The sequence below is a fragment of the Idiotropiscis lumnitzeri genome, chromosome 2 (assembly GCF_059441095.1).
Source record: "Idiotropiscis lumnitzeri isolate Australia: NSW breed Sydney's pygmy pipehorse chromosome 2, RoL_Ilum_1.0, whole genome shotgun sequence".
Classification (NCBI taxonomy): Eukaryota; Metazoa; Chordata; class Actinopteri; order Syngnathiformes; family Syngnathidae; genus Idiotropiscis; species Idiotropiscis lumnitzeri.
In genome coordinates, this window is record NC_142392.1 from 4,581,722 (window position 1) to 4,607,495 (window position 25,774).

General features: G+C 45.7%; 2 protein-coding genes across 3 annotated transcripts; one reads left to right on the top strand and one right to left on the bottom strand.

The window, feature by feature from the left end:
• The first annotated feature begins 117 nt into the window (after positions 1 to 117).
• Positions 118 to 3,171, top strand: LOC148341363 (protein mono-ADP-ribosyltransferase PARP11-like). Its single transcript, XM_088288497.1, has 7 exons — positions 118 to 495; positions 1,284 to 1,404; positions 1,468 to 1,543; positions 1,608 to 1,680; positions 1,762 to 1,889; positions 1,978 to 2,129; positions 2,192 to 3,171. The coding sequence occupies exons 1-7, from the start codon at positions 379 to 381 to the stop codon at positions 2,506 to 2,508; spliced, it is 984 nt and encodes a 327-aa protein (XP_088144623.1). The 5' UTR covers positions 118 to 378; the 3' UTR covers positions 2,509 to 3,171.
• A 1,013-nt stretch (positions 3,172 to 4,184) lies between these two features.
• LOC148341364 (protein O-mannosyl-transferase TMTC2-like) lies at positions 4,185 to 25,443 on the bottom strand. 2 transcript variants are annotated; one of them, XM_088288483.1, is made up of 12 exons: positions 25,040 to 25,443; positions 14,963 to 15,560; positions 10,467 to 11,292; positions 10,225 to 10,339; positions 9,818 to 9,903; positions 9,438 to 9,622; positions 9,282 to 9,360; positions 8,610 to 8,731; positions 7,991 to 8,072; positions 6,616 to 6,730; positions 6,484 to 6,547; positions 4,185 to 5,485 (listed from the first exon to the last, which is right to left on the bottom strand). In XM_088288483.1, the coding sequence occupies exons 1-12, from the start codon at positions 25,120 to 25,122 to the stop codon at positions 5,294 to 5,296; spliced, it is 2,547 nt and encodes an 848-aa protein (XP_088144609.1). In that variant the 5' UTR covers positions 25,123 to 25,443; the 3' UTR covers positions 4,185 to 5,293. The 2 variants fall into 2 exon arrangements, with proteins under 2 accessions (XP_088144609.1, XP_088144608.1); XM_088288482.1 differs by having other exon boundaries at positions 10,467 to 11,295.
• Positions 25,444 to 25,774: the final 331 nt, after the last annotated feature.

Here is a 25,774-nt window from a genome sequence, read left to right on the forward strand (position 1 = left end):
CCAAAATCAGGTCAAACTCGTTAACGTAAACGATTCACATGAACCGTGCAGATCTAAATCAGGGCAAACACTTCAATAGTGTGCGTGATTGGCGCGTGACATTGTGACGTATTTAGATACAGCATCCCAACCAGGAAATGAAAGCGAACGTCGAAAACAGCTGATTTGGTTGATAATTCCGCTTTTTAATTTTATGGCAGCGGGCGACTGGGATTCTGACGCCGTGAGAGTCACGACAGACAGCGGCGAGCGGCGTCATGTTCGGACTGAGCTCCCAGGATGAATCGCCCGGATAGACGCCAGTGTGACTAAACTAAATCGCCTCCATCGTTGGTGGTCGATGGGTTGTTTTGGCATCCATTGTTTGACATTAGCGCGATGCTAGCCATCAGAACGGCCGAGGATGAGTCCCCGGAGGTGGAGGAGATGGACACCCTGGAGCCCAACTGGTGCTGGTTCTACCTGGCCGAGTGCGGGGTGTGGCACATGTTTGAGGTAGTGTACTGGACAACACACGTGATATTGCTTGTTTCCCCCCCCACCGGTGATAATACACGGACATACGGGTACTGTGTGACGTAGACGCGTCGGCGGTGTATTGGAAAATGTTGTTTACTACTCATTCCGGAGATGCATGATCTAATGCAAATTTCTATACCACCTCCAATCTGATTGTGTAATTAGCTTGCCACTTAAGTTTTCATACATTTTTGCAAATATTTTAAATCCAGGAAAAACTGTTATTTAAATTAGTTGTAAATATATAGGAAATTTAATTTAGCATATTTCAAGTGATAATTTTGTGCACACCTTTTGAGAATTCAAAAGTCATTCTGTGGAGATTCTGTTTCGCATGAATTTTTTTCATGAGGGCAAAACAACAATGAAAATTTGTTGTGGTGTGATTCTTCCATTTAAGAGTATAAATCCCAAAGAAAAGAGTTAATGTCTTGTTGATTTTTTTTTAATAAATTGTGTCTTTTCGAAATGCTGTTCTTTCATTTCCTAGAAAAAACAAACAAAAAAATCATTGTCATGTATAAACTATGGCCAGGTTTTGTTCTGGGGTTTAACTACACGGTGGTGAGAACTTGTTAAAAATCTAAATATTTTCTGAAGATTTTTTAGTGATACCAATATTGGTATCAGCGATATTGACACTGAATTTACTCAGGTTTGGAATGATAGCAATCGTTGCAGTATCACACACCACTGAGTGAAAGGTCTCGTCTACTCTGAAATCTATGGCTGAAGTCGCCACTATACTGACGGTTTCATTGCAGATCGACCCGAGCGCTGCCTGCTCCGTGACCAGCGCTCAGATCGAGCAGTGCTACAATCTGAACCAGCGCGGCGTCATGGAGTTCTACACGGCCAAGTACACGTACCGGCTGGACTTCTCAGGTACGACGCTGGCGAGATAAGTCTCGCTCGATTTTCGTTCATGTTTGACCTTGTTCTTACCAGTCATGCGGCAGGTCAACTTGACGACGGGGAAGCAGCGGCCAATCAAGCGCTCCCTCCACTCTGCGACCGGCTTCAGGTGAGCAAAATGTGGGCCAGATGACGTCATCTAGTCTGGTGTATGACCTTCGCTTCACCTTTAGGTTCATTTGCGACAATCTGGCCTTGCCCGTGCCGTGTCACTGGGAGAGGATCAACACGGACGAGCCCTATCAGGTACCGAAAAAAGTGATACCTCTACTGATTCTTTTATTTTATTTTTTTTTCTACTATTTTTTATTTTTTTTGGTGTGATAGCTTGTCCAGTTAGGCCGAGACACCTACGAGTTTAAAGAAGTGGCCCGGCTGTACGAAAGATCCATGGATCGACCCATCAAATCCATTCAGAGGATTCAGAATTTGGACTTGTGGGAATTTTTCTGCAGGTTGGCAGATTTTCTGTTGCTTTTTTGTTTTTTTGTTTTACTCCCTTGGTAACAATCAGATGTGTTTGTGTGTGTCCCCTTTCCAAAGGAAGAAAACGCAGCTGAGAAAAGTGAAACGCACTCTTGATATTGAGGAGCGGATGCTTTTCCACGGCACGGGTCACAACAACATCCAGGCCATATGCATGTTTAACTTTGACTGGCGGCTCACGGGAAGCAACGGCGACGTCTACGGCAAAGGTATAAAAGCGACCGCGCTTTGCTGGATCATTTCTGACAAAAGTGCCTTTCTTGCTTCGCAGGCAGCTACTTTGCACGGGACGCCAAGTACTCCAGTAAGTTTTGCCACAACACGGGCAAACACAACAACAACCTGCAGCGGCACGGGCTGGCGCCGCCCATCTTCGCCAGCGAGCCGTCGTACAAGAGCATGTTCCTGGCGCGGGTGCTGGTGGGCGAGTACACGTTGGGTCACCCGCTCTACTGCCGCCCGCCCTCCAAGGACACCAGCCTCACCAACTTCTTCGACAGCTGCGTGGATGACACGGCCAACCCGAAAATCTACGTCATCTTCGACAGCAACCAGATCTACCCGGAATATCTGATCGAGTTCTACTGAAATCATGCGCACTCCACTTCCCTGAAGAGACGAGCGCTTCAAGCGATTTCATGACACTGTGCCTAAGTAGAGCGTGAATAATCTCAAGTGCCTTTGATTAGGACAATGACAAATCTGTGAGAACTTTGTTTTCCAGTGCGTGCACACAATAGATGATGCAAAATAAGTCTGGAAAAGATAAACCGCAATGAAACTCTACTCATAAATCTTAGTGGCTGTATCGTGCATATGTATCGGCGCAGAACATCCTCATGGTCCCCATATGTGTGGCACTGTCATGACAAGCAACCGCAACACGGAATGTCGCTTTGCTATGTGTGCGTCACAAATCATCTTGCTGAGATGTTACAATTCTTCGTGCGTTTGTGTACAGTGCTCGTGAGGAGAGGAACAATTGACGGGATTCGCACAAGGTGGTGCAATAGTATAAGTATGGTTTCAGAGAAACTTAGTCAATTTGTGTTAAGAAGTCTGTGTAATTTGCACATTGTGTGACTAATAAATGTTTTTTTTTTTCTTTTTGGCATAAACCAGTCTGATGAAGATTAGTGAATATTGTTGAATTTTGCTCGCAATGAGATAGCAGTACAATAATGAGCTTCGAAAATAAACGCAGTGCATCATGGGATAGCTAGCAAACATCCGGGGAAGTTTTGCGGCTGCGAATGGTGACGTCATTCCGCTCGCTGACGCACGTGCCTGCACAAGGCATTGATTTTAAATACTAGCATGTTTGGAAAAGCTAGTTTGTATTCCCAACAGCTAAAAAAAATAACTTGAAATTAAATCGACAATTTTGTTCAATTATTGTCGTTCCCACCCCTTCGCTTAAATACTCTTTAATTTTGATGACGAGCATCGACAAATTAATTCACCACAATAAGCGTCTTCATACACGACGGGAAGATGGCGGCAATTTGAGGCCATTTTACTTCATAAAAAAACTTGATGTAAAATGGCGCATAAATATGCGCTTCCTTCAGGGTGACATACTCACAGGTAAGACTTTTTACTCGTTACCCGTGAATCGCCCTATGAGCTGTTTGTAGTTTAGACGTTTGTCCAGCAGAGGTCACTGTTGCATTAGAAACGGCTCAACAATACCGACCGTTTGAGTTGTATGCAACACACACGCACGTTAACTACACGCAGTCTCAAACAGCTGAATGGTCATAATTAGTTGTTGATCCAAAAGCATGAGATCACACAAATGATCATTTTCATGATTATACTCAAGTCAAATTAAGATGACGTAAAGTGTGAACTCTTGCACGGTGAGGATGGAAACTGCTTATTTGGCATCCACGCTGTTTATACCGAGTCGCTCCACAGCCCAAAAAAACAAAACAATTTATCAGCCTTAAAAATGCTTGACAGAAAGATCGCTGGTCCTGATCATGTGTCATTCTGCTAGTCCACAGAGTGATGAAGAGGAGCGGTGAGGAAATCTTTCATCTGCCTTCCTTCCTTCCTTGTTGTGTGTTTCGCATGGGCCCATAAAAGAAGCAGGTGCTGCTGCAGCCTGCTTGGGAATGCAATGCAAGGCACATGTGAGTAGAATCTTCTGAAGTTCACTTTTATGGGTTTTACCGGTAGTAGGGTGAAGTTACAGGATATGTCGAGTGATGCAAATGACATATGCATGCTCAAAGTGCAACAGTCGTGATTCACAGCAATTAGTTGTCAAACAGTTTTATTCTGGACGAAAAGGTTCAGTTTTCCTTACAAAACACAAGACACGTTCTCTAATTCAAATGACACGGATCATGAAAGACATCTAATGTAATGTTTGGTTTGTGCTACGAATGCATCCAGTGATGTTTTGTGTGTTGTGGAATTTTCAAATGGCTGTCAGCCTGCTACATAATAACAATGTTGAAAGCTGTGAGTTTTGTGTTTAAAGCAAAAAAAAAAGGCAGTGGAAGGAGCCATTTCAATATTTTCATGTACTAAATGTATGAAAAAATAAGGAAAATTAGGGCCACACTCAATAGGAAAAAAACAATGGGAAAGAAAAAAAAGAAAGAAAAACAATAATTATTTTGAGAATATTCAATTAGATAGATTATAATTTTATTTTATTATATTTTCACCTTTTATTTTATATTTTAAAGAAATAAAAGTCAGATTTTTTTAGAGAAAAAAGTTGCATTACTACAGTTGATATCAGAATCGAGACATATTTTTTACAGATAAAAATTCAGATTTTTCTGGGGAAAAGGGCAGAATTAAAAAAAAGAATAAATTAATTAAAATGTTCTCCCTGAAAATTGTATTCATTGATAGATAAATAAAAATAACTTTATTCTCTTAAATTTACGAGTTAATTTTTCCTTGAATCTGTGACCCTAATCCTCCTTCCTAAATTCACTACATGTCCACTTCCTGACGCTTTCTTATGACATCATAGCAACGCGACGCAATATAAGCAGCCAATGAATTCATCGGCTCTCACAACAAAACAGTATCAATAAATTAACACGTGATCACACAAGAAACAACATGTGAAAAGAGCTTTTACCGGCACATTTACCGGCATTTTTCGCGGGCACGAAAGGCATACGAGCTTTGGCACCACATGTTGGGTTTTTTTCTTCACAAATCTTCAGAGAAGGTCAATCCATCTGCACCGTATCTCCAAAACGAGCACTGCTGAATTCATGTAGTGCATTCAGTTCTGGTGAAGAATTATTTTTTTATGTTTTTATTTTTTTTAATGAACCAGCCGGTGCAGTCACCTCCTAGTTCATTTCAGCACCTCGCAATTTAGCCCTCGCCGTCTTATTTAAGTTGAAAATTGGTCCATCCTGGTGGCGAGCCCTTGCCTCTCCATGATGTTCCACAGCTTGCGCAGGTTCGAGCGCGTGATGGCGTCGTCGGGCTTGAGGTGCAGCGCCCGCAGGTAGTTGGCCTCGGCCTCGGCCAGCTTTCCGTTCAGGTGGAGGATGGCTCCCAAGTTCATGAGCGCCGCCGGGTACTAGAAAAAGCGGACAATCAGAGAGTGAGTTAGCAGGACAGTCATTTGAGTAACCGTCAGGTGGTGTATAACGGGCGTTCATGAGTTTTTAGCCGACCCCGGTTTGAAAACCACTGGTGTCGAGTTGCATGCGCAAGAGCACCAGTCGCGACCTTGACTGGATGCGTGGGAACGGTTTTATGTGTCCACCATCAAAGCTGCAGAGCAAGACAGCTCCCGTGTTTTCACTCCGCCGACAACTTTATGTAGCAAGCCGTCACGAATAATGTCTTCTCCATGATGTCATCTTTGACATCGCCGCCATTTTGTTTTCCCGAAATAACTCCTTGTGACCATAGATGTAAGGTTACCGTATTTTCCGCACTATAAGCCGCTCCTTTTTTTCCTCGATTTTGTACCACGCGGCTGATACAACAGTGCAGCTTTTCTGTGGATTTTTCTTTCACCACAAGGGGCGCTCTATAGTTCAGAAAATACGCTAAATAAATCTCTTTTGGGTCTGTTCTGTTTTAATTAGCAAAGTTGTTGCCGTGTTAAAAGGTTGAACTGTTTTAAGAATTTTTTTTTTTTACTTTTATGTGCATTCACAGTACAAAATCGTTCTGTACATGCAGTAAACAACTCATTTTTTTTCAACAAAGAAAACTGCGGCTTGTAGCCTGGTGCGGCTTGTATTTATTTATTTATTTATTTATTTAAAGAGTTTCTGCAGCTTATATATAGATGCCCCTTATAGCCCGGAAAATACGGTAATTATTTTAGCTTTTGAGTCAAGTGGACCGTCACCAGAAAGACAAACGACAGTAGGAAAGTGGCTTCTCCACCTTGTCTAAAAAAAAAAAACTAAAAAAAACTACATGGCTTCCTGTGAACTCTAAATTACTTCTCCCAGACAAAACAATGGACTTCTTTTCTTTTCAAGTGACTGATTCACGGACTAGCGCCACATTTTTTTTTTGGGGGGGGGGGGGGGGGACTGATGTAAACATGATACTTACATCTGGTCGGAGCCCGGCGGCACGTTGGTACTGCTTCTCTGCCGCCTCATTTAGACTCGCCTGCCTGAAAAGATCGCAACGTGTCAATCCAAAATGAAAAACGACCTCAACTGGATCGTTTTCCAAACTCACCGGAGCATGTGGGCTGCACTGAAAACCACGTCAAACTCCGTGCCTTCCAACTCGGCGGCCCTCTCCGCCATCTCTGCTGCCTCGACGGGTCGCGACTGCTCCAGCAGGAACTGACCTGCACAGAGATGAGGAAGATTGAATAATTGCGAGCGGGGGGAACAATGGAAGATGAATGGAGCTGCTGAAAAAGACGAGCGTCACGGGAAATGAGCAGGAAGAGGACGAGTGAGCGACAAAGATGCTTGAGAATTATTTTTCGGATTTTCCCGACCAGGCACCTGGCACGCCAGTCACAACTTCCTGTCCCAGAATCTCAAGATGATAAACCATTACGTGTCAGACGCTCCTTCAGACACGTTCAGTCTGTTCTCCAAACAATGGCAGGATGCACTTGCTTGCCCTGAGCATCTTCCTATTAAAATGGCCGACAGATATCAGGCGCACGTTTCGAGCTCACCCGGTGAACCCCGGACACACTCGAGTAGCCAGATGTGAGATAATGCGCCAAATAAATATCACGTATTACACGAGTCTGCAAGATAACGCAGAGAGGAAGCGGCACGGTCCAAAGACAGCAGTGTTGCACCTTGCCAAAGCAAGCCTAAGATATGGGAGACACAATGGCCGGTCTACTTCCTGGAAACAGGAGGCCCGGGTTCGAGTTTCTTGGGAGCCAATAAGTACATTGTTCACCTCCGCAACCCCACCTGTCGGCTGTTTGAAAAACTGACACCAACTTGGGACTGCACCACCAGAAACGAGGATTACTCCCTCTGCCACACTTACCATTGACAACTTCCTCAAAGAACCGGTTAAACCGAAGTCAAGACCACAACCAAACAGCAAATTCCTAGTCCTGCCTTGACCACGACTTTGCCGAAAAACCATCGCAACCTATCAACAATTTTGCCAAATGACTCACATCCCGTCAACAACCAGTTTCTTGAACCACTTCACCAAACTAGAAGGTCGGCACCCCACCAGCACCAAATCCCCCATCGACAAAGCCACCAATCCAAGTTCCCCCCGAACAACAAATCACTTCCTACACCCAACCCCCCAGAAACAACTTCCTTTCACAAACAGTTGTTCCCTCTCCATTCCGACATCCTGCTGTTATTTGTTGAACCCCCCATAATTACAAGCGTTATCGGGTTACACAGGCCGCGACACGGAGTCCACCCTGGTTTAGAGCTTCAGCTGGTTGTGGTCTGGATACGAGGCTGACGCTGCAACGCTTGAATGCTGGATGAAAGCTGCCAAAGATCCCTGTGTAATCGGCCAAAGACTCAAAGCCTGACCATGAATCCAAAGCCCAGATAGACCAGCGCCACAATTTAGACTTTCAAGTTCTTTAGGGGTGTTTTGGTCTTACCATAGTGCATGTAGCAGTTTCCTTTCATGGGGTCCAGCTCAATGGCTCTTAGGTAGTACTTCTCCGCTTCTGTCTTTTGCCCCTGCAAGAAAACAACGGAAAACATGCAACCAAGTTTTTATGGGCTTCCTTTCATTAATTATAGAACACTTTCGTGTTCAATCATAGTACAAGACTTGAGTTTGACCTTTCCTCCCTGCGCCTGACTCCTTTATGAGGACAAAATAAAATTGCATGGGAAGAAAAGAGGTCAAATCTCCCTCCAGGATTTATTGAGGGCAACTCCCACATTCAAACTGGACTCAGCTGTGAACAACATCTGTTGTCACATCAGTGTCAGAGAGTTTTTCTTTCTTTAGTGGAAGGACAGGATGTTTTTTCTGCAGCTGCTGCAGCGCGAGGAAACATTCGGGCATCGGCGTATGCGCGAGTGACCCGATACTTGATATGCTTATGCGCAAAAATGAATAAACTGGAAATGGCTTGTGACCTGCAGAAATCCTCCACAGTAAGTTCTGAAAAGCTCTCTGGCAGCCGTCCTTGACGAGAGTCCTTGTGCGTCATCTCATGCGATATTTTTACAATCTACTTTAGACATGCAGCCGGTGTGCGTACGTACTATGATGGACAGCAGTTTTCCATAAGTGAGGTGGGCCGGTATATGGTCCGGCTTGACCCTGAGGGACTCCTTGTACCAGTGACCGGCCTCCTCCAGCTTGTTCAGCCTCATGTAGGCCTCTCCTGGGAACAGCAAACAGGGGTCAGGGTTTAATTGGAAATGTAAAGTTACTCCATTTCCATTTGCTGGGAAACAGAAAGACACATCCAGTTGGCTCTTGCCGCGACATGACATCAACATGACATCAGCACCCCCGCCCCCAGCTGACTAAACACCCTCTTTATCCTCAATGAGAGCTCAAGCGGACCATCTCAACTCTAAGCTTCCATTAATGTCATTAGTGTTCCAATAACAAGGCGTTGGATGTGATTTATTCTCTGGATTATCTTCAATCCTCTCCAGTAGAAGTGCACGTTTAGGAGCTCCACTACTCCGCCGTTTGCTTTGGCAACGCGTTCGCATTTGTTGAATTCACTTTAAAGCCCCCGCTCATGTGGATCGTCTAACAAGAAGTTTCATCAACACATCTCCGGCCAAAGTCAGCATCGGACTACTTTGCTTGCATTGAATGCCATCATGGGTCCTTTTTACAAAGTAGGTATCACTGGATTTATGATCCGTGAGGGTTTTGATGTTTGATGTTAGTGTAATGCGAAACAAAAATTGCCATACCCATCATGTTAAAAAGGCTGTGTGGTGCAAACTGTCTGGGCATCCTCTGCACCGCCTGCTTGTAAATGGAGAGGGCCTCCTGTAGAATGCCGGAAAAAAACAAAAAGATTTTAAATCAACAAAAATATGCCTTGTAAGCGAGAGGTATTCTTGTACCTCCTGATGACCCTGCTCGTGCAGAAGTTTCCCCAAGTTATACAGGCAACTGGTGACCGAGCTCTTGTGGGTGTGGGGGTCCTTCAGATTCTCGTCAGGAATGTTGGCGCACGTCACAAAGGTCCGTTTGGCCTCTTCCAGGCTGCCCTGGTTCATCAGGATGATTCCCGTGTTTAGGTAGGCCGCTGCGGCCCAGAAATGAGGAAGGATGAGAATGTTTGGATTCAACAATTGATTATTCTTTAATTAGTTCTGTATGGATTTCGTGATTAGGATGAAATCGCCTGAAGCGTGAGCCTTCGTCTGGGTTTAATTACTCCAAAGACTGTCAGAATCTGCAAATTCCGTAATTGTCTATACGTTACACAAGGTTTTCTTACATGCTAGCGTTGGTCGACTCGCAATCGCCAGTTTGTAGTAATGAAGCGCTTCCGAAAATCTCTCGTTTTCCTGTAGCAGCAAACCCCTGGAAGACATCAAGAGGAGAAGAGATACAGAAGACTTTTTGAATACTGGGAATTTTCAGGGAAACAATTTTCCAACTAGGCTTTCACAAGTGTGGGAGTGACTTTGTGTTATTTCCAAAAACTTAATGAGGTCAAGTTTCAGAGGAAGCTACCCACGCTATTTTCTCATTGCCCTTGTTTCGTGCTCTAACCCATCTATTTTTGTTTCCTGCCTGTCACTCCTTCGCGTTCCGCCTCCCTCGGTATGTGACAAATGTGATTAGCACAACTCCCGTCAAGGTGGCAGGAGTGGGAGAGCCGGCGACGTCTTTAACACTCACAGGTTATACAGCATGTCAGCCATGTTCCCTCTGTTGTGCAGAGCATTTCTGTACGCTTTCTCCGCCTCCGCCATCTTGCCCTGGCTCTTCAGAACATTTCCTAAGTTGCCCCAGGCTGCAGGAGACATTGACACACACTGTCAGACTACATCAAGTCTTGGCGAAAGGAAACCAAAGACCTAAAAAAAAAAGGAAGTGAGAATCCACATCGTGGGGGATCGTAAGGACTTGACCCATCTTACCTTTTGCAGGGTTCACACTAATTCCTGACTTGTACAAATTCTCCTCGTTGCTCCAGTCCCTATTTCTTTGAATTGTCCTCAGTCCGTTGAGCAGCACCAGCCCCAAACAGAGACTCACCAGCAAGGCCTTGTAGCCTCTTCTTCTGAGTCTGACGTACAAGGTTCTAGCACCAGTGGCCACTAGTAAACAGAAGCCGATGCTGGGGATGTAGAGTACCCGCTCCGCAATGACAAAACCGACATAAAAGAAGAGGTTGGAAGCCGGGATGAACGGTAGCGCGAGTAAGGCCAATGAGAATATGACAAGGTTTTCGGTGGGTGGTAGCGACATCCAAGGAGGGTCGTCGTGAAGACCGGCTGTCCCGTTCAAGGTGATCTTTGATGGCCCCAAGTCTGTGTTGTGGTTCGTGTCGGGGGCATGGTAACCATTCCCATTGGTGACCGATTTCCCATTTGTCACCTTCCCATCGGTGTCCTTTCCTTTCGAGGTGGGTCCGTGAAACCCAAACCAAGTCAGGAAAACGACTCCTCCGTAAAAGGCAAGCGTGTGAAGATTCCGCCAGTCAGCCAAGGACCTCACCAAGGGCACCGCGTCCATGGACCAGTCGAAGCTCAACCGGTCGGGGCAGAGCAGCAACCAGGCGTTGGCGGCCGGCAAGTGGAGGAAGGTCAGCGTCCGGGTGAGGAGATGCGGAGAGTCGGCCGCTGGGTTGTCGGAGTTGGAGAAGTTGGGAGGCTTGTTACCCATCCAGTAGATGCGGCCGGACAGCAGAATGACGCCCCAGGTAGCCAGAACAGCCAGACTCAGGAAGGATTTCAGGTTCTTCTTCTGAAACAAAGCAAAAAATAACACTGGAGTCGTCGTATGGCGTTCAATCACCGATAATTGTCGAATAAACTTTTGGAGAAAGCAGAATTATAAGACCTTAATGATAAACTGTGAAATGATTCACCATTTGATTAAAACAAATAAATAAATGAATCCTAGGTCTACTTTTTGGATCCGTCATCGTATCCAAATTGGTTTCACAGGTTCATACTAAAGCGTTTTGTGCCACCAAAGGTACCTTGGTCTAGTCTGGATTTAAATTTGGCTTTCCCGCTCGGTTGTCGGGTTTGCCTCGAGTGTGACTGCTAATCAGCTTAGAACTCATTGTGTTGGTATGCAGATACTGCTTACATCTCATAAGAGCCTTAATTCGGCAGCCATGAGGTCGACTGTCACGCAACGCTTTAAACGGTGATCTTTTAATTGCTCTCCTTTTATGAGTTTGTCATTGGGTTTTAATCTCCGTTAGAGATGTTGGATGTCTTCGGAGGTGAAGGTCAAGTGGAGTTTCCCTCACGGACTTAATGCGACGTCACGTGAGTGATGACCACCGAAACGCTGCTCGCCGCCTCTTTTGTGAGCCCATTTGTTATCTCCCGGCTCGTCCTCGGCGTGAACTACATTTGAACCCCTCTCAAGAGCGTACGAGCTCACGCAAACATATCGTAAAGCATTCGAAGAGCAGAGCATTCGCAGCGGTCTGTGTTTCATCAACGATTTCCATGATTAAAAACAAACGCCCTCAATGGCGTCACGAATGGGCTAAACATCTCCTTGTGTGTTCGGACCATGATGGAAAAGTTGTTGTCCATAACAAAACGGTGCGTTAGGATTATCGTAAGAGGTTTAGCGCGGCCCTGCAGGACCTACTGGCTCCGGCTCGGCTGTTGATTTCACCAGATGAGAAGTGGAAAAACCATGAGAAGGGTCAACAGGGGCAGGCAACCCCCCCGCCCCCCTCCCGCTCCTCCCTTGGGATGCTCACGTTGCGCTTAAAGGAGGCCGTTGATCGAGTACTTAGACAGGTGCCACATGAACGGAGAAACATGCAAGCGAAAGTACTTCCAGCAATTGGTGGCATGAAAGCGGAAAAGCTTTATTTTATCCATCCCCCCCCCCACCCTAAATTGTTCCTTAATTGCCACCTCGATGCATCAGCTGTTTTCAAGCGTGACCGTGAATCTTCACGCTAATCAATTTTTAAGTGCTTCCAGCGAATCAAATGAGCAGCCTTGCAGGTGCAAGATGCTTCTTTAAAGAGTGAGTTCTCTTCAAGATTGCAAAACACTGACATGATTTATTCATTTTCTCTATTGATAATGGCTTTTGGGCTTCCTGGTGGATTAGAATCGCAAAACTGCAAAACATCTGAATAAGATACGGCAAATTATTAGGTACTCCAAGCTAAAAATGCCCTAGATCCGCCCGAAATGACGATTAGGATTCTCAGTTTTGTTCTCAAACTCCTGGAAGGTGTTGATTTATATATTTATATATATATTCATTTTCAAACCACATCAATTAGGAACATCAATGGCGCCGTAACGTTCCAAAAGCCCACAAACTGCCGCCTCCGTTAAAATAGACTGCTACCAAAAGACAACACACAATTTGGCTACGAGCTTTCCCCGGAGATGGTTAACCACATCAGATGATTACGAATAATTATTCTGCTCTACGTCAGACTAGGAAACAAGTGTTCGGAATGATCTCGATTCACGTTGGGTTTTATTTGGAACGCTTCAACTCTCACAATGTCTATCTCTAAAGTTCACTCTCATACTCCGTAAACCCTTCCCTAATTCCCCCGCTCGCCTTTTTCATTTTATAAATCCACATGTTGATGCGGCGGCGTGCCGAGAGTATCAAACGCGTCCAGAGCAGCAGCAGCAGAGGAACGCAGCTGAGTTCATAACACGCAATAATCTGCGGCGGCGAAGCAGCTCAAGACGACAGGGGGTGCTGAGGCAAAAAGTCCAACAGACTTTTTTTGATTGAAATCACGTCCAATTTAAAAAAAATAAATAAATAAAAATAAAAAGATGCTGACGACTGCTTCCAACCGACTGAGCGATCACGTGTGGCATTTGAACCGAGTCCCGTAAAAATCCCAAATACTTTGTAGTTCCAAAATATTGACGAAGCCATCCAAAGATGTTGAAGGACAGCTGATCAGTGGTGCGAGTTGACGATTTCAAGAGTGTTGGCCTTTGATGTTGAGCATCTGATACAACTCATGGATTGTTTTTTTTGTTTTTTTTCAGATATAATATTCCAGGCTGAAAAGTAAAGCTTGAATTAAGCAGCGGGCCAGCATTTATGTTTTTAAAAACAAAATAAATGCTGATTTATTTATTTTTTTTATTTTTATTATAAGTGGTTTTATTAATGCAATACAATATTTAAAATTACCCTTATCATTTTGAATGTTACTATTATCATATAGAATGTAAAATGGTATAGTTCTCATTTGGTATAGCCTAGCGGGCCAAAAATACTTACACTGCGGGCCAAATGTGGCCCACGGACCAGAGTTTGACTCCTACGCTGTAGACTGCGGAGCAAACATCCCACCCTCCTTTGTCTCTATCTCCCACTCGACACTCTCTGCCCATCCTACCTCTCCCCATTTGAAATCTCATCTCAGTCCGATTAGGGAGTAAATGGAATGAGGGATGGAACGCCGGCTGTCGGCCCATTTGCATTTCCTCGTCTCTGCAGCAAACCAGCAGTCGGAGATCTTTAGAATTGACGCGACCAAGAAGACGCTGCCGTTTTAGCCTTACAACGAAAGACTCTGGCTCGAGTGAAACAAAAGTGGTCCATTCCCAAGACAGGGAACAGATAAAGCGAGGGAAATGAGAGCATAGTTTCCCTCTCCTGCATCCTTCATCTCTTTGTGTTCCCAAGCGTCTCTTTTTGAGACGTCTGGCTCATTATCGAGGAAACAATTGCCCCAAAAGGCCGAGCCCGCCGAGTAACAAGCTCCCTGCCAAGATAACCGCGACTGGGCCCGTACGGGAGGGTACCGGCGCAGTGATAAATGAGCCAGATGTGGTGGCGGCTGGCACCGGGAACCCCTCCCTACCCCCCTACTCCCTGCCGCCTGGCAACCGATGACGTGCCTGGGCTGAAAGATTCGTCCCGACAGCTTCTTACAATCACCCAGAGTGATGAAATCTTCCAGACCGCTCTGTAAGCGCTCGGAACAATGGAGGACTAAGTAGAAGGCTTCCAGGTTTTTATTTCCCAAACTATTCCAGTGTTTGCAACAATCCACCCTCCTATGGCTTCTGAACTTTCTTGCTTGGCTTCACCTCCATTTTTAATCCACGTTGGAAAACAGATGCGATACATGTGCTCCCACCCCGCAAGCGATCAAATCGAAGCTGAAGGTTATCACTCAGACAGTAAATTTGGGATGCTTCGCGGAAAGCCGTCTGTCCTTGCCCAACCTAGCCAAGGAGAATTTTTATGACGACTGTGAAGCACTTTACAAGCGCCGTCGTGTTGGCAAGGGGATCGGTTTCGCTAATCAAACACCAGCAAACATGAGTACTTTTTTCCCGGAAATACACGACATAATGTAGTGCAAACGGCGCGTGACACCCGCAAGAACGCAACCATCGAACCAATCAAGGGACAACACCGGATTCCCCAGTTTTACCTTTCCGAGCGGGAGCAAGAGTGCCTGTCGGAATGTGAGTCGATGGAAGACGAAGAGGTCGTAGACGGCGGACGCTGCGAGCACCGTCACCCCTTGCTCCTTCCAAAGCATGCTGGCCGCGGCGCACCACAAGCTGCCCACCATCCACATCCAGCAGCGCACCACCGTGCCCCTTGCGCCACAGCATCGCTTCGCTCGAAGCCCGCAGTGTCTCGCGTAGCAGAGAAGAGACAGCAAGAAAAACAAAGCTGCGCCGACGTCCGCCCTCCCGACCACGCCGGCGACCGCCTCCGTGTGCACCGGGTGCGAGGCGAACAGCAAGCCGGCCAGAAGACTCCACAGTCCGCCGCCCAACAACGGGCGACTGAAGGCGGTGAAGGCGGCCGTCACCAGCCCGTGAAGCGCAACGTTGAGCAGGTGGTACCCAAAAGGTCGCAGGCCGTGCAGGGCGTAGTTGAGGCGGAAGGTGAGGGTGCAGAACGGACGGAAGGACTTGTGGCTGCCGCTGTGGGTGAGCAGGGTGCCCCAGAAGTCGTCGTAGAGGATGTTGGTCCACGGGGTCACTGGGAGAAGATCCTGGTTGGTTTTGATGGCTCGGCTGGGGAAGGAGGAGGAAATATTACTCCGGGACAACTTTTACACTCAGATGCATTCAATTCAGAAGCCGCTGTCAAAGAAAATAGTCCCTTTAAAAATTCAATTTTATTGTAGTACATCAAAGGGGTCTAGCTTCAGGCACTACGAATTCTATTATAGTAATATTAACATGTTCCTAAAGTAACATGAGCCCTGTGTTTATGTCTGGTGCCACATATTGGATTAGAGCAGTGCTTCTTAATTATTTTCTGTTACGCCCCCCCCACACAAGAAGAAAACAATTTGTGGCCCCACCCCACCACCCACTCTCCGCCCTCAACTATAAATAAAAACATTTTCATTGCAAAACAAACCTGCACTGTAGAGTTAATACTCGCTGTGCGCAATAGGCAAGGAGAGCACCACCGCCAACTACTGGAGTGGGTGTGCAATTACACTTTATTGGAGCACTATTTGAGAAGCACTGGATTAGATTAAGTGGTTGGGTTTATTTTACTTCTTCGGATAAATTAAACCAAGATTAATTCATAGTTGCTTTTAAAAGATAATCGCGTTTCTATTTGACCGATGAGCCACTTGAATCGACATGCAAAGCAAAAATTCTGTAAATATTCCCGTCAAACACTGACCAGGTGGCCATTTTTTTTTTTCACGTATTCTTGGAACACGGGTAGCAACGAAGACAATAAGCATCAGCAAGTGGTATTATTAAAAAAAAAAAAAATCAATCAGATTAAGCTCACAATAATAACAATTGAAAAGGAGGTACCGGAGACGAGCGTCGCTGAGCGGACGCTATTCCTGAGAATGTTGCACATGCACACAAAGGAAAAGGAAATAGGAGGCGGTTAAATGCGAGGGGAAAAAATAGAGGAAGAATGCTTGCTTCGAAAGCGCTTTCAATACGGATTTGCGTACAATAAGGAAAGCGAGTGTTTGCTTTTCAGGCTTTCGAAGTATTATGGAAAAACGGGTGAACTTGATGAGTCTGTTCTTTTTGGAACGATTAACATCGTAGCTATCGGGAGTCGTACGTTTTTATATTTTAAAAACACTCGAGCGCAGATCTTCATCAAGGCCGACTTGGAAAAACTCACCCCGCACATACCAACCTCTTCATTCAATCAAATCAATTCACATCATCTAAAGTATACATAAAAATCTAATTGTCCTTTTTTTTGTAATTCATGATCTCGCCAAATCTTTCCTATAAAAGACGGATCAAATAAATATATGCGACGTGCCGCCCGCCCGTCTTCCTCATGGGGGGGATGTTGACGATCATTAGCACACTTTCTGTCTTTGTGCACGCACGATGCCGTGCATAAGAAAACTGGGAGGGTGGTGGGGGTTCAGCTAAGGACTTCCTTTGTCTGGCGATTGTACCTTTTTAGCGCTTAGAAGCCTAAAAAAAGAGAGCGGGAGAGCTTCCACGGGGGAGTTAAAGACCATTTTAAATGGCGACTGCTTTTAATTGTTCCTCTGACAAGCCTGTAAAGCTGTCTTCGCGTGAGCTCGAGTCGAGTAAATTCCCACCATTCCCCCAACATTGTTTTCCCGACAAAGAAAGTGTGTTTATTTTGGAGTTTGGAGTTCGCGCTTATCAGCCGTGACATCATTCGCTCATTGAGCTCCCATTTCGACAACATAATTTAAATATTCAAATCAGTGTCGGTCGGTCAGTCATCACAGCTACCCTCGCCTGGATGAAGAGAATACAACGCGTATGCGGTGGAAGAAAGCCACAGTCATCAGCAAGGTGTCTGTTTTTGTGTTTGTGAGCGTGATGGCTTTATTGAGAACATGGAGTGGTCTCCCGTAGTGATAGAAGAAGAGGGGGGGGGGGATTCTCCTTTGTATTCCGCCACCGTATTTGGGCCACGCCGGCAGGCAGGCTACAGGAGTCGCTATTCACCATCCTGAAAGTACAGGACGGCTTTCCAGGTTTCCGTTGTTGTTGTTATATGTGGCTCGTTTCAGATTGGACATTTTTTTTTTCTGTGGACTTGTTTTTTTTGTCGATGGGATTTCTTTGACTACTTGCTTGTGTTTTTTTATAATGCAAATGAGGCACTCATCCGCCGCCGCCCCCCCCACCCCCACCACCCGAGAACGATCTCACCACCAGTCATTTGTGTTTCCATGTGCATACAGATGCACCCAAGCATTGTTTCGTTCACCAAATGTCACTCATGCAGAAAAAAAAAATCGGCCCGCAGGTTAGCTGCATCGTTGTCATCAAACAATTGTACAATAGAATTAAAACGCAGACGAGCCGCGCTTGAATCTTCTTTGAATAGCGCTCGTTTTTAATAACCAGCAGCAGAGCTGAGCGACAATTCCACTTTTGTTGTCTTCAGTGCATCATTGGACTCCCCGTCGGCAGAAAAAAAATAAATAAATTAGCTGGCGGTTGCCACAAAGGCCATGTTGTTACATGGAAATCTTATTCTTTCCTCTTCTATTTTGGGAGGCCGGCCTCCCATTCCTTTTCATTTCCTTCAACACATTTTCTCCTTTCAAGCTCCATCCATCATCCTCCTCCCGTCTCTCATCTTATCTTGAGAATCGCGTCCGAGACGGTCGACTCCCTCGTTTGCTCCGTTCAGATTCCTCCTTAATTTGGCGAAAGAGTTCCAGACAAAGATGAATCAAATTATTTAGAAGAACAAGCGACAATTTGGTCCATTTCTGCCAGTTTTGATGCATTCTGAGTCGACGAGGGCGAGGCTGGTGTCTGAAATGAATTATAATAATTCCAAATTAAGTTCTTCTCAGATGGTAAGAAACTGCCTTTTGTTCTCGGCTCTTTCTGATCATCTCGATGAATTCTTGGTGAAAATGACTCGAAAGTGACGATCAAACACTCATCGGATTAAAGGTACCGTGTGAATTGTGAGCTCCTCACTCATTCAGAATTTTCCATTCTAGAGTGACTAATATTCCCACTGTAGCATATTTCCTCCTCCATTATCAACTCTTTGTATCTGCGACCTCAGGAAGTGAGCGTCAAACATCAGACGTGAGCCGCACTGGCAGAACAATGCTCCCGAAAAAAGTGGCACCGCATTGCTTTTCCCACACATCGGTAAAATCGAAAAAAAAACAAAAAACCCGACACGGTCAAAAATGTCCAGTTCGCATTTTATTTTTTTGCCAGTGGTGATGCGACACCTTCCTGATTTGATTAGGCCGTTGTTGAGTGTGTGCTTAAATCTATGATGAACCCAATTATCCTGAGGTCCAGTCCCTCATTTATCTTTCAGTGGATTGATTCAAGTTTCATTGCATTCTCCGGGGTGATCGATCGCCCCCGCGCTAAACGGACGGTCAAGCCGAAAAGCCACCGCCGCCGCGTCAGCAAAATAAAAGCAAAACAAGTGTGAGGGTCCCCGCCGCAACTTTTCCTGAGCGATGATGTCGATAAAAGTCCGTGATGAATCTTCCGACTCAAGCGAAGAATGTCGACGGGAAATCGATGGCTAATAAAAACCGACGCTTGGCTCACCCTCAGGGGGCGAGGAAGCAAGCAGGTGCAGGTACCGGTTTGGGATTTAACACCACCCACATGCCCTCAAAACCAGAAGTCTTTGGATCATACGTCTTAAGGAACGCATTAAACTGTTGATTCGTTCCAAAGACCACCAAGAACGCTCCCATGTGTGCATTAAATAAGTTTCACCTAATAAATCTGCCAGAAATGCGGCATATGACTTCCGTGCGGCACACTTCATCGGCTTTCTCCGCGGGTTAACGGATTTAAATATGATTTTTTTTTTTTTTTTTTTTTTATAACGGCGTTACAAAAGCACCCACGCAGACAGAGCAACTTGAGTTCTTTCAATTCCAGCAGTTGCACGACGGCAGGAAAGCCCCTGCGGCCAGTTTGCGAGAAAACCAAACGATCAGTCTGTCCGGAATCTACACGGTTAATTACAGCGTCTGACTTTGCACGACTAATTAGAGCGAGCGGTCTCCTCCTTCCACGGTGATAAATGTGCTGCTTGATTAAAATTTGGACCGAGCGTTGCTCTACGACGTGGATTAACAACACACGAACCGCAGCTGTGTACATGCCGGGGGTTATGAATTATGACTCCAGGTACCACCGTGGTTTTTTTTGTTTTCTTTCAAAGTCATTTAATTAGTCTTACCATGGAGATTTAATATGGAGCAACACATCTGCGTTAATGTCGTTAGCCTCACGAATGCAAAATGAAGAAAATAACCGAGGAGTCCCATAGAAATTGGTTGAATTAAACATGAAGGAATTAAATTCAAAGTATGTGTCTGGAATTGATCGTCTTGTGTAATGACGATCATGAATAGCACCACAACGAAAAATTCACGATTGGAAGTCCGCCATTTTAAAGCAACCACGTTAACTTGGCAAACGAAATGTCATTTTATTTATTTTTTTTTTTTTATGCCAAATTTAAATACGAGAGATAAGCAAATCTTAAGGTCCACTCATGCGACTCGTCAAAACGTCCCTCCAGACTCCAAAACGTCTTTGTCAATCGGAACCTGTAATTGCTGATGACAAATTGCGCTTCTGCAGGCTGATCCGCTAGATTTGGTTCTGCCAAAGTAGCCGCCCCCCATTCCGCGCGGGTGGGGGGCGGAGCTTCTTTTGCTGCTCATCCCATGCGGCGATTGTCCGAGCAAAAATTAACAAGCCGTGCAGCACTGTATCCAATCCTTTCTCTCCCCGTGAGCATTTGTCACATTCCAGCATTGGCAAGCGGGAAAATGGAGCGAAAGAGGGGTACCGCAAGGTCAGGGTTGGCGCTAATTATCGAAGATCTTTTCAAACTGCGAGCTGTGATCAACACGGTGTGGACAAGGGAGCGATTTGCCTGACAACAAAACCAGATTCCAATTTAGAATAAATGAGCTGAATTGCGAGCTTTCTAGTCCAACTTTGTCCAACTCTCATCACAGTCCCAAAATAATCGCCCCCCTCCGAACTCTTTTACGATGCCACATATGGCGTCATAAAAGTACATTCGATTCCTCCGCCACCTTCTGTCGCTGCCGTGTGGTCTCAAGTCCTCGCGGGAACAATATACGCTCCGCCCGCGCCAAAAAGATGTCATGGATGAAGTGAGTGTAGCTGTCCTTTTCTTTTTCTTTCCTCGACATGAGAGAGAAGCCAACGGTAAATGAGCATTTTCGCACGTCCGTTTTTTTTTTTTTTTTTTTAGCATTTTCGGTAAGATTTAAAAATTTAAACATATTGTCTGTAATTAATTAGGTGGGTTTCAGAACGGAAATGGGCTATAACTCTGAAAGCAGAGACGATTGTGTATGACAAACCTGATTTTTTAATTTTTTTTTCCTCATCTCAACATGAATAATTCAGTGACCTTCAGCAACGGTGCGATGGATTAAAAGTAATATATGAAAAGCTAAAAGATAAAAATGGGGTCCGGATGCGGCAAAAATCCATTAAAAACAAATTACTTTCTTGTCACAGTCCATCATGGCAGCACTTGTAAACCTTGACTCTCGTATCACCACCATCCATGAATTTATTAATTTATTTATTTTTTTTGTCGTCAGACTGTCCGCCTTCATCCAATGTAGATTTGTCCCATTTATCACGCCCGCCTTCCGAAACGGGCCGCCGCCGCAATGTTTACTTAATAAGCGGCGCACCTGATCTCCACTTGGGATCAGAACGAGAGCGTTCACGCAGAAGTTCACCGTTGAAATTCCTCGGCCGAAGCCGTAACTCTCCACGGGTAATAACGCAACGTTTAATGATCTCACGCTAGACTGACGCTGGAGGCAAACAAATACCTCCTGTATCTCAATGACACGCACGATAAAAGCACCATGGCGGGGGGGCGAGGATCGTTGCTGCCACCTGATCTCCTTCGACCCGCAGTCACTCACGCCGACTCTCTGTCCATCCCTCTGCGGTTTTTACGAGGTGTGAAGCACCAAATCATTCCCGCAGACTGCCGAGGCGACCCGCCCCGCTTCTCAAAGCCATGGATGCGTTTTTACAAGCGTTAGTTGGACGAATCGGAGTTTTTTTTGTTTGTTTTTTTAAGTCTTGTGGTACTGGGAATGGGGTGCGCAGTTTAAAAGCAAAAAACATTTTTTTTAATTTTTTAATTTATTTTTATACGTTTTATTGATTAATCAGATAAAAATTTATTTTGCGTAAGCATTATAATGTATTATTTGAAGGTATTATTTTTTTTCCGACTTGGGATCGCCATCCTCAAATTAGAATCTGTGACTTTTAGTCTGTAAGGTTTTAAAAATCAGGGGGCCGACCCGGTGAGTGCCGTGGGTGTCAGCAAATAGCGTCTAGAGTTGGATGGCTATTCACCGAACGGGCTCCGTTTCGTTTCCTTTGGTTTGATTTTGTTTTGTTCCACGTCCTGTTTAGAATGTTGAAGCGCTTGCTCGACTTCCACGATGTAAAATCTTCGTCAAATAAAACTGCAGCAATTTGAAGTGTTCGCCGGGTTTTGGATTACTCCGGTTGTTTTTTAGAAGTGCACCTTGACAGCGCGGAAATCGAATGCCACAAACAGGAACTGTGTTTTCACGGTTGCTGTTTTTTTTGGACGAATGCGTCCTCGAATGCAAACGGGCAGACTGCTCAAACAAGACATCCATCGCATTGCACATGAATAAAAACACATGTTGAAGCTTACACGGCGATACGACATAATGGTGACACATTGCCAATAGTAAAAAGCGGCGGCGGCGGGGGGGGGGGGGGGGGGGGGGGTGTTCAACCGTCACCACATTTTTTTTTTTTAGCATTTTGCCTGTTTCTGCTTAAAATGCAATCACATGGTGACTTTTCATCGACACGTTTTAAAGACGGCATGTCTTGAGACAATGTTATTCATTTTCCAAGGAACATTTTTCCTGGCAAGCTGACACGTTGCCCCCCCCCCCTCTAAGCTGCATTATATTGCCGCACACACCCACCCATTTGCTCACATGCCTCTTTGGCCTACATCTTGCGCCAATATTTATAGACTCCGAGCACATAGTGTAACTTAAACAGCCGCAATGCAATGAGGCTTCTTTTTGTTTTTTTTGTTTTTTTTTTTTTCCCTCTTGGGTAGACTGCCACAATTACAACCCGGGCGCCATTGGGCCAATCATGTCGTTAGAACTGTTTGTCGTTTATGACATAATATCCCGCTACCATTACCCGATTGGGATGTATAACCTCGGGTGATGTGAAAAAATTTCCCCCCGCGAAAAAAGTGGCTGGAACATTGCTTCAAAAAAAAAAAAAAAAAAGTGAGAGCACATTTTTCATATAACAATGTCATTTCCACGCGGTCGTTGAATGCTCTTCTCGTGATTTTTTATTTTTTTTTCCTCATCTGAAGGGCGTGAGTCATGTGAGGCGGAGCGGCGAGGCAATTCATTAGCGTTTCAACTCAAAAGCGGTGTGGTTTTTGAACCGGGATCAAGGGCATTTTTGAGGGACATTATCATACTGAGGCACTTATTGGCGAAGATTAAAAACAGGGCTGGGGTCACGCAGGCCTCGGGATACCATATTAGCAATGCTAAAAGCCACTTTGGATGCGCCGCCACGCCGCCGCTATTTTAACCGCACCAATTCTTCATTAGTCTATTTATCACAAATTTGCTAAGTATTCATAAAAGCAAATATATTTCCCCAGAAGCAATCATCCGCATTGATGACGACAAATTAGTGCAGAGCCGCAATTAGTCATCAACGCCTCCCTCAAATTGAGACGTAAATTTTTGGATTAGTCGTAGTAGTAGTTATTTGTGTGTGTTCATGGCGCCCTGCAACCCATTTGCCCACGGTTTCAGAATGTCCCACAATACAGAAAAAATATTTTGTATTCCCAAAAATATGACTCACTTTATAAATTTTCCCCGGTGTGTTTCAACTCCTCTGGTCTCGTAATAAAACCTGTAATGGTTCCGACAAGCCGATTATTTTTTTTGTTTTTTTCTTTTTCGTTGGTATTAGCATTAGCTGTGCCCAGGAAAAACACTTGACCCTGATTGCAAAAGCAGAGACACACCAGAACATCCACGTGGCCCAGAGAAGAGTTATCCTTCCTCGCCATCTCGTCTGGGATTCTCCAAACGTCATGTGACGTGAAGTAGCCGGGATTTGATTAGGCGGAGGTAAAAGGTCAGATAAGCTTTTGGAAGAAGACAAACGAGGAAGAAAGGGGGCAAATTAGTCGAGGAATCTCATCAGGCACGCGGCGCGGAGTGATTCGTGGTTCTCCGCTCTTGCTGGTAACCGGTCGTAACTCTTCCAATCCCCCCCCCCCCCCCCCGCACCCCCCGGGGGAGCCTTCCCCAGCACGCGACTCTTGACCCTGAGCGAGGACGCCGTTTGATGAAGAGCCAGCGAGGGTCACGCCTCTCATTGCTATTCGTCAACGTTCATCTCGTAGCCATGAAGCAAAGCCCCTTTTGTCCCCCCCCCCCCTCGTGTAAATTACCACCGAGACGGTGATTGATGTGCACCGTAGGTGGACGGTGAACTTTAACGGTGAGGATGGAGTGTGGGTCCGGACGCGCCGGGCGACACGGTGGGTAATCCGTCACCCGAAGGCTACCTGACAAGCGCCGCCGCGTTACGGGCGCAAGTGTGATGGATGGACGACCGCTGGGCAGCATCGCCGTAAAGTCCGATGTACACTTGGCTGGGACGCGACAAGAATGGAAAATGGAGGACATTCTGGGATGGACTAGTTCTACTTAGGCAAGATCAAATAAATGAATACCGGTTTGCATTTGCCCCGCGCAACTGATTTATAACCCGTCGTTCGTGCCTGCAGACTATTGCCGGGCCGAAAGCACCTGTCCACTGTTTGCTTTCATAAATAATCCAACACATTGCTTACATGTCATCACCTGATGATTTATTGCAAATGTAAGTGTAGCACCGGTGTCGGCACAACATGGGGTTCTCGTCAGCACTCGAGCAGGAGCACGGATTGTGTTTCTAAAAACACAACGGATTTTTAGACCAGAGCGGTTTGTTTTGCAGTTATTCCTCGTTGGGTCGCGAGTTGGAGACGCTCCCAGGTGAGAGTTGTGGTGCACCCTGGACTGGTCGCCAGCCATTCGCACTCACATTCACTCCCACGGACAAGTTAGTCTGTTACCCGATCGTGCATGTTCTTGGAATGTGGGACCACGCTGCAAGGATTCGAACCCGGAACCTTCGCAAATGTGATCTAGAAAAGCGCTGCACACGCTATGCCGCCTCAAACTGATTCAGGAAGATCTTGACAACAAAAATCCCACAACCGTATTGATATGTCCATATCAATACCATGATAGCGCAGGTTGAAAGTCCAATTGCAAGCAGCACTGATTGACAACAAGAGCACATGCAAAACAAGCGCCGTAGCCATGGCAACCAAACCAGGGGAGCCGGAGTGATAGCAGCCGAAAGGCAAAGCAGGGAGGAGGGCGACCCCCCCCCTCTTTTACCTGTCATCGTAGCAGAAGTCCGCGTCCAGCGTGTTCACGTACACCCCCACGGCCACGGCGGTGCACAGCAGCTCCGTGATCATCTCTCCGAGCCGAAGCGGAGCTCGCGGGCGGCGGCGGGTGTGGGGGTGAGGTCGGTTTTGAAGATGAGAAGGAGAAGTGGATGACAGTCAAGTCTGACGTTGTTCAACCGCTCGGTAGCGCGGCTCCCCACGCCGCGCAGGTCGTCTCCCGGCGCACGGAAAGTGTGTGACGGTGGGCCATGACGTCCCGAACCAGCCGGGCCGAGACGCTCACAAGCGGCTCGCGAGCGTTGTCAGGAGGCGGTGAAGAGCGACGACATTCGCGTGTGTGGCGGCGATGCGCATCTCCGGTCAATGTGCGTGCAGCGGGAGCCTGGCGCATGTGGTTTTTGAAGGGGAGTGAGCTGCGCATGCGCACTGGGTGCTGCACGGAGTACAATAGTTGGCACACAAAGAGGGTTTTTTTTTATCATTTTTTGCTGCCGAATTTGCAAAAACTAGTGATACTAACAGCTCCGATTCATGCATAAAATGTCATGATTGTCTTATAATAAAAACACAGACCATTTGAGTTGGTATTATTAATTCATAATCAAATAAATCGAAATCAAATCAGAATAATTAAATGCAAAAAAAAAGAAAATTCCCAAAATGTGAATTTATTTTGTTTTAAATAATTAGCAGATGGGTCATCACAATTAGTACTAAACAT

What these genes read in the sequence shown, in the direction of transcription:
- LOC148341364 (XM_088288482.1), bottom strand. Translation starts at nt 25,122, where the DNA reads ATGATCACGGAGCTGCTGTGCACCGCCGTGGCCGTGGGGGTGTACGTG. An exon ending in AAACTGCTACATGCACTATG is followed by an intron (nt 6,731 to 7,990) that starts GTAAGACCAAAA and finishes ATCTCTGTGCAG; the next exon opens with GTCAGTTCCTGCTGGAGCAG. An exon ending in AGTGCAGCCCACATGCTCCG is followed by an intron (nt 6,548 to 6,615) that starts GTGAGTTTGGAA and finishes CGATCTTTTCAG; the next exon opens with GCAGGCGAGTCTAAATGAGG.
- LOC148341363 (XM_088288497.1), top strand. Translation starts at nt 379, where the DNA reads ATGCTAGCCATCAGAACGGCCGAGGATGAGTCCCCGGAGGTGGAGGAG. An exon ending in TTGTGGGAATTTTTCTGCAG is followed by an intron (nt 1,890 to 1,977) that starts GTTGGCAGATTT and finishes CCCTTTCCAAAG; the next exon opens with GAAGAAAACGCAGCTGAGAA. An exon ending in CGGCGACGTCTACGGCAAAG is followed by an intron (nt 2,130 to 2,191) that starts GTATAAAAGCGA and finishes CTTGCTTCGCAG; the next exon opens with GCAGCTACTTTGCACGGGAC.